This window comes from Poromitra crassiceps (assembly GCF_964638095.1).
Source record: "Poromitra crassiceps genome assembly, contig: HAP1_SCAFFOLD_281, whole genome shotgun sequence".
In the NCBI taxonomy this organism is placed as follows: domain Eukaryota; kingdom Metazoa; phylum Chordata; class Actinopteri; order Beryciformes; family Melamphaidae; genus Poromitra; species Poromitra crassiceps.
In genome coordinates, this window is record NW_028152119.1 from 25,320 (window position 1) to 40,000 (window position 14,681).

At 45.1% G+C, this 14,681-nt stretch overlaps 1 protein-coding gene across 1 annotated transcript in view; it reads right to left on the bottom strand.

The window, feature by feature from the left end:
* Window positions 1–2,639: 2,639 nt before the first annotated feature.
* The window catches only part of LOC310770966 (major histocompatibility complex class I-related gene protein-like), a gene marked incomplete at its 5' end in the record, with an annotated part of 77,027 nt that continues 64,985 nt past the window's right edge, over window positions 2,640–14,681 (bottom strand). Inside the window, one exon of the mRNA XM_083663654.1 lies at window positions 2,640–2,916. Coding sequence (XP_083519780.1) covers window positions 2,650–2,916 — 267 coding nt within the window. The 3' untranslated portion in view covers window positions 2,640–2,649. The remainder of the gene's footprint in view (window positions 2,917–14,681) is intronic.

The window sequence follows — 14,681 nt, forward strand, 5'->3', positions numbered from 1 at the left end:
TAGAACATTTCACTCCAACCAAAACGTTAAAAAAACATCGAAACAATATTTTCTTTTTTTGTTTCTAAAATTTTGAAACAAAAAAAGAAAATATTGTTTCAATGTTTTTTATTTAGAATCTAAATATATCTGAACCGTTTGGTCTATGGGAAAATAAATGGCGGATGAAAATCTCTGGTACAGTGCTGAAGCAGGAAGTGACGTTCACTTTGGCTCTCTATGCCATCAAACATTCTCCAACAACTGACAACATCCTCAGACAACTGCCTGTTGGTGTTTGTCCCTGTTTGTTGGAGAATGTTTGATTGGTGTGCCTTGTGCTTAACTTTGACTAATTATAAACAAACTAATCAGAAAGATGAGCACTTGAACATACGTCAGTGTGATAAGAACTACCTAAAATGACAGAAACCATCAGCCAGACACCAGAGGGCAATCAAGGTGTTTTGGCTTCACTTTGTGGGAGCCGACATGACGTCCACGTACACTTTAGATTAGGGGATGCAGAAAGCCTTGTAAATGAATTGTAAATGATTAACACATCATTTATAACAGGTGAGGAACACTTTTTAGATGACTTACAACACATGTCTGATATGTTAATATAGCATTCATTAATGCTTTGTAAATGGTTAGTTCATCATTAACTAAAGGCTTATAAATGACTTACGACTGAACGTCATTATAAAGTGTTACCGAAATCTCCCAGCATGCATTCATACATTTCGACAAGAAATAGCAGCCAAAATAGGCCGAAATAGGCTAAGTGGTAGATAGAAATAATGTTTATGTTCACACAACATGCAATTCTAGAACATTTAAATATTGGAGAAAATAAAACATATAAATCAAAACACAACCCTATGTGAAACATATATGTAATCCAGGTGGTGTATATATATCCCTCGCAGATTTAACGCAGATTTAACGTGATTTAGATGAGTGACAGCCATAACACGGTTCTACTGTGATGTCCTACTGTGATGTCCGCTCCAATAAGACTTGGCTTACTTCACATTTACTTTTACAATAAAAACACAATTATGCAATGACTTTACATAATGTAGGCTATATTTATGTGCATCATCCTACCTGTGCAGCAGGGGAGAAGAAAAGGTAGCGAGAGAAAACGATATCATTCTGGACAAACTTTCAACAATCTAATCTCATCATGACATAGGGATAGGCTATATTTTTCTAGCCGATAAGTTTAGAACATTCTTTTCACTTTGATCTTGCTATAGTGTAGCGTATTTACATGCTTGCAGTATTTAAACTGCAGTGAGACTGGTTTGAGAAGCATAATAATATGGAATAATATATATGGAGACAGATGGGGATGAAAGAGGGAGGGGGGTTGCTCAGAGCGCTTTGGTCGGCTTTTCTGACCAGACTGGATCGCTCCGTGGAATTGGAGCTTGAAAGGGAAGCTTGTGATTTGTTTACTGCACTTCTCCAATGAGCAGGTTGTGCATAATTTTACGCTTAAAAGGCATGGTTATAATGCTTAAGGCCGCGTGTAGCGCCGACACCAAAATATCGAGTGCGCCGGTCCACGCCAACTAATCTGCGCTGCGCCTGGCGCTAAGCGCTGTTTTTAGGCCGTTGCAACGATAGAGACCATAGGCTTTTTTTAGAGTAATTTCGTTTTGTTTATAATTTCGTTGCTTCTATTCGCTTTGTAAATATCTTACTGCCTTATTGCTTGTTGTTTCTCATGTTTTCCTGCACCTAATGTAGATGCCCTGTTATTTTGCACAATGTTGTAACGGAGTCTACAGCACAAGAATTTCACACGTGATACTTGTGACAATAACGGAGTGACAATAAAAATCTTGAATCTTGAATCTTGAAAATCTGTAGACACTTGTCACCATAATCAAGCGGTGACAAGAAAAGGCTTGTCACCAGCCATTTACAAGAAGAGGGAGGGAAACACATTCTGGGTGTTGAATATTGAAGGGTCAGGAGAAGTCAAATGTCAATAGCATGTTACTTATATATTTTCTTTCTTGCCTTTCTCTCTCTGTCTCTCTCTCCCTCTCTCAGGAGTCATTGAGGCCATGGCCTGGGACAAGATTGCCTTTTTATCCAAATAAATCCCTGGTGCTCTTATAAAATGTGATTCCAAGGATCTTGGTTTGCCAGATACGTTGCCAGATACAGTGTGTTTCACGTGTACAGAGATGTACAGGACAGAAATGTCACTTTATGTCTGGTGGTGTGGCTGTACATGTGTACAGAGATGTACAGGACAGAAATGTCACTTTATGACCGGTGGTGTGGCTGTACATGTGTACAGAGATGTACAGGACAGAAATGTCACTTTATGTCTGGTGGTGTGGCTGTACACGTGTACAGAGATGTACAGGACAGAAATGTCACTTTATGACCAGTGGTGTGGCTGTACATGTGTACAGAGATGTACAGGACAGAAATGTCACTTTATGTCTGGTGGTGTGGCTGTACATGTGTACAGAGATGTACAGGACAGAAATGTCACTTTATGTCTGGTGGTGTGGCTGCTTAGCAGGTGTCTTTACCTCTTGACTCTGCATTATAAACGTATGAGTCATGTGTCATTTCTGTTTTTCACAGGTTTATATTTTTATCTCCTCATGAGTTACCTTTGGGTCCTGAGCTGCTGTTTCACAACCTGTGCACTAGATCATTCCTGTTGATCTTCATCAGAATCTTCTTGGTCACCTCCAGAGAGCGTTGGTCGTAGGTCTGCACCAACTGGTCCACTGTGTCCTGCCTGTCTGCCTTCTCCAGTCGGCTCTTTTTGATGGCTGGGAGACCTTCCAGGATGTCATCCTGCTGCAGGAACCACTTAAAGCTCTTGAACTCTTCCTCTCCCAAGTCACCCAGTGTTTCCAACAGCTTCTCTTTATCTGTCGTCTTCGTTGCTCCCTGCTAAAATCAAAGAATATTTTCAACTCAAAGCACATTTGTGCAATTTCTCAACCTAAAAATGTATCTCATCACATCACACCCTATACCAGTGGTTCCCAAATGGTGTGCCTAGTAGGCACACTGGCTTTGAGGCAAATATAGCCTACAACTATACAAAAAGTGTGTTGTTGCTTTGATGTAGTCATTTTAAGTTTCAAATTAATTCCTGAATTATCTTGATCATAAATATTTCACGACTCACGATTAATATAGGCCCAATCCCAATTCCTATCTTAACCCTCAATCTTAACCCTCAGTCTCAAAAATGCGCACTCCCGCGAAGTGCTAGTGCTGTCCCGATTCTCACTTTGTTAAGTTAAGGGTCGAGTTTGAGGGGTCTACGGCCCTCAGTTTTGAGATTTTCCACGACCACACTTGGCGGTGAGTGCGATCCCAGAATCCCTTGCGTGTCATCAGCTAGATCCATTCAGATGGAAGATGGCGGCGAAGGAGGAAAAAAGGAGCCCTACAAAGTTAAGTATTTCCTTGTTAATAGCGATGTAAAAATTACGATAACCATTGTATTAGCTTAGTTTAATGTCACTTTATAGATTTCCGTTTTGGAATCCTAACAACATTGTTGTTGCTAATGAGTGGGGGCTAGAATGACCGTGCTTTCCGACTGCAGTCAAGCCAGCCCTCACGTCGGAAAGCACGGTCATTCTAGCCCCCACTTGTTTTGTGGTGCGTAGCATTACACGTAGGCTGTATCTTGATAAAAACAACTCAACAACGACATTACCACCGAGAATTATGGCATTTCGTAACAACGTTAACAATGTTATAATATAATAATAATAATATGGCTTGACCAGCACGGCTACTGACTATCGAAAGTTAGCAACAACAAATGTGTTAGGCTCCAAAACGGAAATCCATAAAATGACATTTAAACTAAGATAATACAATGGTTATCCTAATTTCTACATCTATATTATCAAGGAAAAATTTGTAAGGATGCTTTTTTCCTCTTCTTTTGAATTGACAGACTGGATCCGGAGCTTTGGCATATTGCTGCCCCCGACAGTCTGAAGACATATCTGCCTTTAAGGGCTGTCCCATTTTAAAGTTGCAAGATAGCCCTTAACACTTAGTTTTGAGGGCTACTAAGATTGAGGGTTGAGCTGGAGGGTTAAGATTGAGGGTTAAGAAAAGAATTAGGATTGGGCCATAGTTGTTTGATACATTTTATTTAGCATGAGGAAATAAAAACATTTAGAGTGATACGAGTGATATCACATGTTATAGAGGCTATTTTGCATGGATATAATACAGTAGGTGTGCCTTGAGATTTTGTCTTGCCCATTGGTGTACCTCAGGTACAAAAAGTTTGAAAACCACTGCCCTATACCAATGTTTAAAGGAGAACTTTGGTATTTTCTAACTTGGACCATATTTTATTTATTTATTTATTTGATGTATAACTGTAATGTGAACAGAAATCTTTGAAATTGGTGCAGTATTGACCAAGATAGCTTCAGTTGGCAGCCACTTTTCCCACATGCCCCTACTGCACTAAATGAGCTTGTTTTGACCACTGACAGGATCAGATTATCAGATAGGAGAATCTCACTCAAGTCTCACAAGAGTTGCGTTGTTTGCCGGAAGTCAGCTGTGGTGGGGTGGAAAGCTGGAACTGGAAGCTGCCATGGTTGTTTGGGGTAACAGATCGCGTAGCTGAATGATTTCGTAAGTTATGCTTGAATATTTATTTGGAGAACATGGACGAGGCATTTGAATTTGATGTCCGCCCGTATTATGTTATACAGATTACAAACTGAAGAGTTGGGGCAACGGGAGCTTCTACTGTATTTCCAGCAATGTGAGGGACAGCATTCAGAGACAGACTGAACACAGCAATGTGAGGGACAGCATTCAGAGACAGACTGAACACAGCAATGTGACGGACAGCAGACAGGGACAGGCTGAACACGCTGCTGCAAGGTCAATATAAGTGTTCATTTTCTCTCTTTTACAATAACAATCTGAGCCTGTGTTTGTTACAAAAAACAAGCTTGTTTAGTGGACAAGGCAGGAGGGGCATGTGGGACAAGCGACTGAAGAGATCTTGGTCAATACTGCACCAATTAAAAAAAATCTGATCACATGACTTAGTTATACATAAATATGAAAATAGGGTCCAGGTTGAAAAATAAAGAAATTCTCCTTTAAAATGTCCCCTCGAGTAGCTTAGAGTAGTAATTTAGAAAATAAAATGTTCGATGTTGTACAGCAGTGTATCATAATAAAATGTTCCATGTTGTACAGCAGTGTATCATAATAAAATGTATCATGTTGTACAGCAGTGTATCATAATAAAATGTATCATGTTGTACAGCAGTGTATCATAATAAAATGTATCATGTTGTACAGCAGTGTATCATAATCAAATGTTCCATGTTGTACAGCAGTGTATCATAATAAAATGTACCATGTTGTACAGCAGTGTATCATAATAAAATGTATCATGTTGTACAGCAGTGTATCATAATAAAATGTTCCATGTTGTACAGCAGTGTATCATAATAAAATGTATCATGTTGTGAGGTCTCTAGACCATAGTTCAAGCAGAAGGCCATTCGTGCATAATCTAATCCGATCACCCCTGACGTCAATCAAGTTCTAGTATGACGTGGTCAGTCAAAGTCTTAGTATGACGTCCGTAATGACGTCAGTTAATTCTCATATATATAGCAAGGGTTCTACGTCACCTCTCTCTCTCTGGCCGATCATAACAGCAGCAGCTTCACAGCAGTCCATCTCCCTTGAGCCCTCCTCCGGAGCGTTGTTTTGCACCATATCCGGAGACCGAATCAGCACCCTCAAGCCTTCTCTACCCGTGGAAATCCAACGCAGATATTCCCTGCATATTCCTCAACGTTTCCCACTCCATTCCCGGCATGTCGAGCTCCGAGCCAGAGCAGTCCACGGACAGCGACAGCAGCTCAGCCAACGAGACCCCGTTCCAGATCGGCCACGGTGCGTTCTTGCTTTCCGAGACGTCTGATGAAGACGTTGGCGAAGCGGCCGGACCACAGGCCGCCAACGCAGCCACGATGAAAAGGCCCGGCGCGCGTTCCCGTGGCACGGGGCGCGCCACTGCGACGGCCCTTGGAAGGAAAGCAGATGACGAAGTGCCGCGTGCGCCCGGTCGCCCAAGAACGCGTGCGAGCGTGCCAGAGGGGGAGGCCGCTCGGCGTGGACGTGCGAGAGGCCGCGGACGAAGATCAGCAGAGGCAGCCGCTCCGAGAGCGGGGAGACGCCGGCGAAATACAGGCCGTGGGGCCACCGCGAGACGCCATGTCCTTCCTGGCCGCACTGACCTCCAGGCCGCCGCCCCGGAAGCGGAAACGGCACCATTCGCAGCTCCAGGGGTCAGACAGGGGTCGTCAAGAGCCATTCTGCTGCCCCTGCTAGATGCTAGCAGATCAGTGGATGCTCGTCTGAGGGCCCTGGAAACCCCCCCCCCCCCCCCCTTTCCCCCCACGTTCGCCACAGCCCAGCCAGTGCAGCAGCCGATCCCGCCCCCGCCCACGCAGCAAGCCGACGTGCTCCTCACCACCGCCCAACCCGCCCAGATGAACACCCTGGCGTCCGCCACGCCCGCCATCTCATTTGGTATGCCTTTTGTTTCTCCCTGTGCCGATGTGTCTCCCAGGTTGAGATCCCAGATTTTGAAGGGCAGAGACATCAATTTAGTTAGCATACTCCTGCGCCCACCCCCGCTCCCGCTGCCCGCAAAGGACCCGCCCCCCACCAAACAAGAAATATTGATTTACATTGCTTTGAAAACACCACATGTACTGTAGGTGTCCCTCGTGTTTGATTAAATAAAGCGAGTTGATCGACAATCTACCCGGTCTGCGATCTGATCATCCCATCTTTAAACGCCCACTAATAACAATAGTAATAACACAAAAAGGGCCAAGCCGGGAACCCCTAAGCCACTAAGTCACCAACCCCTAAGTCATCCCCTAAGCCACCAAGTCACCAACCCCTAAGTCATCCCCTAAGCCACTAAGTCACCAACCCCTAAGTCATCCCCTAAGCCACTAAGTCACCAACCCCTAAGCCATCCCCTAAGCCACTAAGTCACCAACCCCTAAGCCATCCCCTAAGCCACCAAGTCACCAACCCCTAAGCCATCCCCTAAGCCACTAAGTCACCAACCCCTAAGTCACCCCTAAGCCACTAAGTCACCAACCCCTAAGTCATCCCCTAAGCCACTAAGTCACCAACCCCCCTAAGCCACTAAGTCACCAACCCCTAAGCCATCCCCTAAGCCACCAAGTCACCAACCCCTAAGTTCATCCCCCAAGCCACTAAGTCACCAACCCCTAAGTCACCCCCTAAGCCACTAAGTCACCAACCCCCCTAAGCCACTAAGTCACCAACCCCTAAGCCATCCCCTAAGCCACCAAGTCACCAACCCCTAAGTTCATCCCCCAAGCCACTAAGTCACCAACCCCTAAGTCACCCCCTAAGCCACTAAGTCACCAACCCCTAAGCCACCAAGTCACCAACCCCTAAGTCATCCCCCAAGCCACTAAGTCACCAACCCCTAAGTCACCCCCTAAGCCACTAAGTCACCAACCCCCCTAAGCCACTAAGTCACCAACCCCTAAGCCATCCCCTAAGCCACCAAGTCACCAACCCCTAAGTTCATCCCCCAAGCCACTAAGTCACCAACCCCTAAGTCACCCCCTAAGCCACTAAGTCACCAACCCCTAAGCCACCAAGTCACCAACCCCTAAGTCATCCCCCAAGCCACTAAGTCACCAACCCCTAAGTCACCCCCTAAGCCACTAAGTCACCAGCCCCTAAGCCACCAAGTCACCAACCCCTAAGCCATCCCCCAAGCCACTAAGTCACCAACCCCTAAGTCACCCCCTAAGCCACTAAGTCACCAGCCCCTAAGCCACCAAGTCACCAACCCCTAAGCCATCCCCCAAGCCACTAAGTCACCAACCCCTAAATCACCCCCTAAGCCACTAAGTCACCAACCCCTAAGTCATCCCCTAAGCCACTAAGTCACCAACCCCTAAGTCATCCCCTAAGCCACTAAGTCACCAACCCCTAAGCCATCCTAACTCCTGGAAACAATCTACTCCCCATGGCTCGCCACATCAGGCTCAGGCCTCAGACTGGCCCCAGCGCCAAGTTGGGAAGCCACTAAGTCACCCAGGCCAAGTCGGGTCACCAACCCCTAAGTCATCCAAGTCCAGCGCCCAGTCGGGAAATCTCTAAGTCACCCAGGCCAAGTTGGGAACCCCTAAGTCACTAAGTCACCAACCCCTAAGTCATCCAGCACCTCAAGAGGACGCCCCAGCTGGTCTTCATCAGCTCTCCAGCTACACCCGCCCGGAGCAGGCGGCCATACCGCGGCCCAAAGAACCCTCCTTCCTCAATCGGCGAGCATGGCAACAAACAGTGTCCCGGGCTCCGTGCCAAAATGTCTCGTTGGTGGTGGCTCCCCGAAAGCACAGCGCCCAGTAGGCGCAGTAAATCTCCCGGATCATTTTTGGGGGAGAGAGAGAGTCGAGAGAGAGAGTCAGGGTCAGTCAGAAGGCCAAGTCGTGCGGCGCGCAAGGCCCGACCGAGCAGGGAAGCGCCAGCCGCAACGCAAGTAGGGGGGTCAAGATCGAAGGCCCGACCGAGTTGGGAAGCGCCAGCCGCAAGTAGCCATAAGTCGTTAAAAGGTCGAAGGCCAGAAAAGTACAATCAACTACCGGTGCCCGCAGATCTCAATTAACCTCCGGTAATCAGATCTTCCTTTTGGGGGGATCTCCTAGCCTAAGCAGATGCCCTCCTCTTGCCTCAAGAGCAGCGCCACTGGCTAATGGAGTCATGCGCCAAAGCATTTGCCATGCATGCCGATTGCTAAATAAAGTTTGTTAAATCCTACGAACTGGCCTCTCATGATTGAAGTGAGGTCTCTAGACCATAGTTCAAGCAGAAGGCCATTCGTGCATAATCTAATCCGATCACCCCTGACGTCAATCAAGTTCTAGTATGACGTGGTCAGTCAAAGTCTTAGTATGACGTCCGTAATGACGTCAGATATGACGTCAGTTAATTCTCATATATATAGCAAGGGTTCTACGTCACCTCTCTCTCTCTGGCCGATCATAACAGCAGCAGCTTCACAGCAGTCCATCTCCCTTGAGCCCTCCTCCGGAGCGTTGTTTTGCCCCACCCACCTCCCCAGTCCGCCACCAACGAGTCGTGACTCCTGATCCCCCACGGGGGGGGGGATCTCCTAGCCTAAGCAGATGCCCTCCTCTTGCCTCAAGAGCAGCGCCACTGGCTAATGGAGTCATGCGCCAAAGCATTTGCCATGCATGCCGATTGCTAAATAAAGTTTGTTAAATCCTACGAACTGGCCTCTCATGATTGAAGTACAGCAGTGTATCATAATAAAATGTATCATGTTGTACAGCAGTGTATCATAATCAAATGTTCCATGTTGTACAGCAGTGTATCATAATAAAATGTATCATGTTGTACAGCAGTGTATCATAATAAAATGTTCCATGTTGTACAGCAGTGTATCATAATAAAATGTTCCATGTTGTACAGCAGTGTATCATAATAAAATGTATCATGTTGTACAGCAGTGTATCATAATAAAATGTATCATGTTGTACAGCAGTGTATCATAATAAAATGTATCATGTTGTACAGCAGTGTATCATAATAAAATGTTCCATGTTGTACAGCAGTGTATCATAATAAAATGTATCATGTTGTACAGCAGTGTATCATAATAAAATGTTCCATGTTGTACAGCAGTGTATCATAATCAAATGTTCCATGTTGTACAGCAGTGTATCATAATAAAATGTATCATGTTGTACAGCAGTGTATCATAATAAAATGTTGCATGTTGTACAGCAGTGTATCATAATAAAATGTTCCATGTTGTACAGCAGTGTATCATAATAAAATGTTCCATGTTGTACAGCAGTGTATCATAATATTAATTAATACACAGGACAAGATGTTACTATCCCTTGTGCCAAAATCCGAGGAAAAACACATTTAGAAGCCCAATCCAGAATAAAACAAGCTAACAAGCTAACAAACTAATAAACAAGACACAAATCACCAGTTACCTACCCTAGCCAACAGGAGTATGAAGCATGTCATTGGGGTTTTCAAGTGGGCACCTTCCTTCACCGACGTTTCGTTAAGTTAGGCCCACGACACCTCAAGAAGGCTTAACGGTGTAATCCAGCGTCCTGGAAACACCCCCCTCCATGCTACCACCGCACAACTGCATATTACCTCACTATCTAAGCCTAGCTATCCAGGTCGGTTCGGTATGACATTCCTGACTACACCACCACTGTCAATGATTCAGCCCTGTTGATGCGGACCGTTAATCATGACCAACAACAAAAAATCCCTAACTACACCACCACTGTCAATGATTCAGCCCTGTTGATGCGGACCGTTAATCATGACCAACAAACAATCCCTAACTACACCACCACCGTCAATGATTCAGCCCTGTTGATGCGGACCGTTAATCATGACCAACAACAAACAATCCCTAACTACACCACTACTGTCAATGATTCAGCCCTGTTGATGCGGACCGTTAATCATGACCAACAACAAACAATCAATCTGACCTTAGCGAGCTCCCCAGCTAGCATGTTTCCTCCTTATCCACAGCCATTCACTTGCTCGTTCTGCTGCCTGAGACATGTTGCTAACCGCAAGTTTCAGGCTCCGTCCCCGAATGCCCAACTCAGTTAGTAAGGCAATAACGGACTTTGCCACAAAACCACGGCAGCCCACCTCTACAGGCCGCACTCGAGCCCTCCAACCTCGCTGCTCTGCCTCTGCTGCCATTTCAGCATACCTAGCTTTCTTGCGCTCATAAGCCTCCTCAACTCGATCTTCCCACGGGACTGTGAGTTCGATAAAATAAACTCTCTTCTCTACCTCAGACCACAGTAACAAGTCCGGACGTAGCCGGGTGCTAACTATATATGCTGGGATGACTAGCTGTTCATTCAAGTCAACCCTCATTTCCCAGGCTCCACCTACACTTAGCTGCCCTAACTTGTGCCTGACCTTAATTGGTCTAATCTTTTCTCCCTCACGTACAAATTTGATCTGTCTAGTCTCTTTGCTAGCAACTAGAGAATTTACTTCTAGCCGCTTTTCCTCAACTGCAGCTGCCAAACATTTCAACACCTGGTTGTAGGGGTGTCACGATACACTCAGTTCACGATACGATACGTATCACGATACTGGGTTCACGATAACGATACGATACGATACGATTTTAACAATATTTTTTTAAACTTGAATAATGACAATATATGACTGGAAAAGTAGTATTTTATTTGAAATGCACAAATACAAAACATGCTGTTGTGGGAAATTGTTATTACAATAACAACTAGAAAAAACATGAGATTGGAGATAAGGCTTATCTTGAAATAGAATGAGTTACACCGTCACTTAGATTTACTTTGAACTAAAAGGTTTCTCAGCAGTATAAATTCTCATTATGCATCTTCAGTTTTTCTTCAAACTCAAACAACAAGACTTTTCTTAATCTATTTTTTATGCATCTTCAGTTTTTCGTGTCAAGTAAACAGTTTTGCCAGAAACTCAATTGAATGGTTTCTCTCCTGTATAACTTCTCATGTGTCTCTTCAGAGACTTGTTCAACTGAACTACTTTCCACACATTGAACTTCAACAAACAAAGACGTTTCTTAGTCTATTTTTTGAAATTTTTTTTTTTTTTTTTTTTTTTTTTTTTGCGATATGAGATTTCATCTCAACGATACATATCGTGACGTTTTACTATCGCGAAATTTCGTGGGACGATATATTGTGACACCCCTACCTGGTTGTGACGCCAGGTGTATCGCCCCTGGGAGAGACTGACCTTACACCCTGACAGTATATGCCTCAATGTACATACACTAGAACACAACGGGCAGGCACCATCCTCGCCCAACCACTGATTTAAGTTCTGGGGAGATGGCAGCACATCATAAGTAGCCCCTAGAATAAATCTAATTCTGCTGGCCTCCATGCTCCACAACTCTCTCCACTTCAACTTTCTCTTCTCTACACTCTCCCAGTTCACCCACTGTCCTTGCTTTGCCTGCGACACTGCCTTAGTACATCTTACTGCCTCCTCTTGCTTATGTACTTCTTCAACTACCATCTTCCTCTTTTCTATTACTGATGCCTTGTTCCACACAGGTTTCCCTATGCACAACCCTAAGCCTCCACGCCCATGCTGCACCTGACCTATGATATCCCTGTGTCTAAGAGCTGACTGTGCTTGCTGTACTGCCTCCTTTGGGTTCCACTTCCTCCCTGTTTTAACTGTGGGCGCTACACTCCTAACCACTGGATCCTTTGACTGAGTCAGAGTAATTTCCAGTCTAACCTTAGCACACTTGAACTCCTCTGTCAGGCTAGATAATGGCAATTCCAATATGCCTTTCCCATATAAGGCTACACTGCTTAGGCAGCGTGGGACTCCGAGCCATTTTCTAATGAATGAGTTAATCATCCTTTCTAGCTTTTCTACCTTTGAAAGGGGAACCTCATACACTGTCAATGGCCACATCAACCGAGGCAACAATCCAAACTGCAAACACCACAACTTTAACTTTCCTGGGAGCCCTGACTTGTCTATACTTGAAATACCTTGAATCATTTCCTGCCTCACCTCCTCAAACTGTCCCTTATCACTGAGACTTGCATCATACCATCTTCCCAAACTCTTGACTGGTTTCTCTAACACTGTAGGCACCACCTCATCATTTATAACAAACTTCTTACCTACTACCCTCCCTTTAATGATTGAAATACTCCTGGACTTACTTGGCTTCACTTTCATTCTAGCCCACTGCAGATTACTATTTAACTTATCCAACAATCTGCTAGTACATGGAGCGGTTGACGTCATAGTCGTCATGTCATCCATGTATGCCCTAATTGGAGGGAGCCGCAGCCCTCCCTGCAGCCTTTCTCCACCCACTACCCATTTTGAAGCCCTAATAATGATCTCCATTGCCATGGTAAAAGCTAATGGGGAAATTGTACACCCTGCCATAATGCCTATCTCCAGCTGCTGCCAAGCTGTAGTGTACTCTGCTGTGGTAAAGCAGAGTTGAATATCTAAGAAGTAGGCTTTAACTAAGCTCTTTATACTACCTGGCACTCTAAAGAAATCAAAGGCCTCCCATAACAGACTATGCGGCACTGACCCGAAAGCATTAGCCAGGTCCAAGAATACTACATGCAGGTCTCTCTTCTCACGCCTAGCTGACTGGATTTGGTGCCAGATCATGCTGGTGTGCTCTAAGCACCCGGAGAAGCCGGGAATTCCAGCCTTTTGCACCGAAGTATCTATTAGCCTATTCTTTTCTAGATAACTAGACAGCCTCTGTGCCACAACACTAAAGAAAACCTTCCCTTCAACATTAAGTAGACTGATAGGTCTAAACTGACTTATCTCTAACGAGTCCCTTTCTTTAGGAATGAAGATTCCCCCTGCTCTACGCCACGCCTTAGGAATAACCTGCTTCTTCCAGACTACCTTCATCAGCTTCCATAGAAACTGCAACACATCTGGAGCACTCTTATACAGCCGGTAGGGGACTCCATTAGGACCCGGGGCTGAAGAGGCCCTTGCACGTCTCACTACTTCTTGAACTTCTTTCCACCTTGGTGGGCTATCATCACACTGGCTCTCTATTTCACCAATAGGTGGAATATCAGCTGGGACTGTCATCTCTCTAAACCTTTCCCTATCTTTGTGAACCTCCTCCAAATATTCCTCAAGCTTCTGCTTAGGTACCATAAGGCTACCATTCTTTTCCTTACTAAACAATGACTTCACAAATCTAAATGGATCCTTATAGAATGCTATTCTAGCTCTCTCTTTCTTTTTCCTATTTTTCCTAATGCTCTCTGCTCTTCTTAAAACTGCCAACCGATCCCTCACATCTGACTGCAAGCAATCAATGCCTTCCTTCTCAACCTCTGTAGCTTTCCTCCACTGCCTCTTAAGCTGTCTTCTCTCCTGGATAAGTCTATCTATCTCTTGTTGGCGCCTAGATTTAACTACCTCACCCTCTAGTTTCCTTTTCTCAAAGACGCCAAACCTTTCCTTACCATAATCATAAATATAATCTCCCATTTTCTCCAACTTACTCTCAGCAGTTCCTTTAAGCTTCTCTAACATCCTAACCAAATCACTATTGATATCTTCCCACTTCCTACTTTCCGCTGCACCTGGCCACTTAATTCTAGGCTTCTGACCGCTAATCTTCTCCCTTTTTGGCTGGCTGGCCTCTCTGCTTTCCTCGGTGCTAGGACCTGCCTCAACATCAGGGGTGCTGATGTCCTGCGAGCTGTGGGTTACTTCCTGTCGCTGGACTTCACCCGACTGACTTGATAAACTTCTTAAGAAATAATTATCAATGCGGGGTCCCTGTGTTCCCTCTACCAAGCACCTCTTCCTGCCTTGATGGATTCTAAGGCCCCTCAAAGTTGTTACCTTCTGCCAGCCACACAAGCAAACCTGACGCTTCTTTCCATCTACATCTGAACTAGTGGCTTCCACTGACATGTTTTCCCTACTCATAGTCAAGTCCGTTCCAGAGTCAATAACCGTGTCAACCATAGGTGAGTCATCTTCCGCCCCCGCTCTCGCAGACTCTAGGGGTGTTTTTTCAT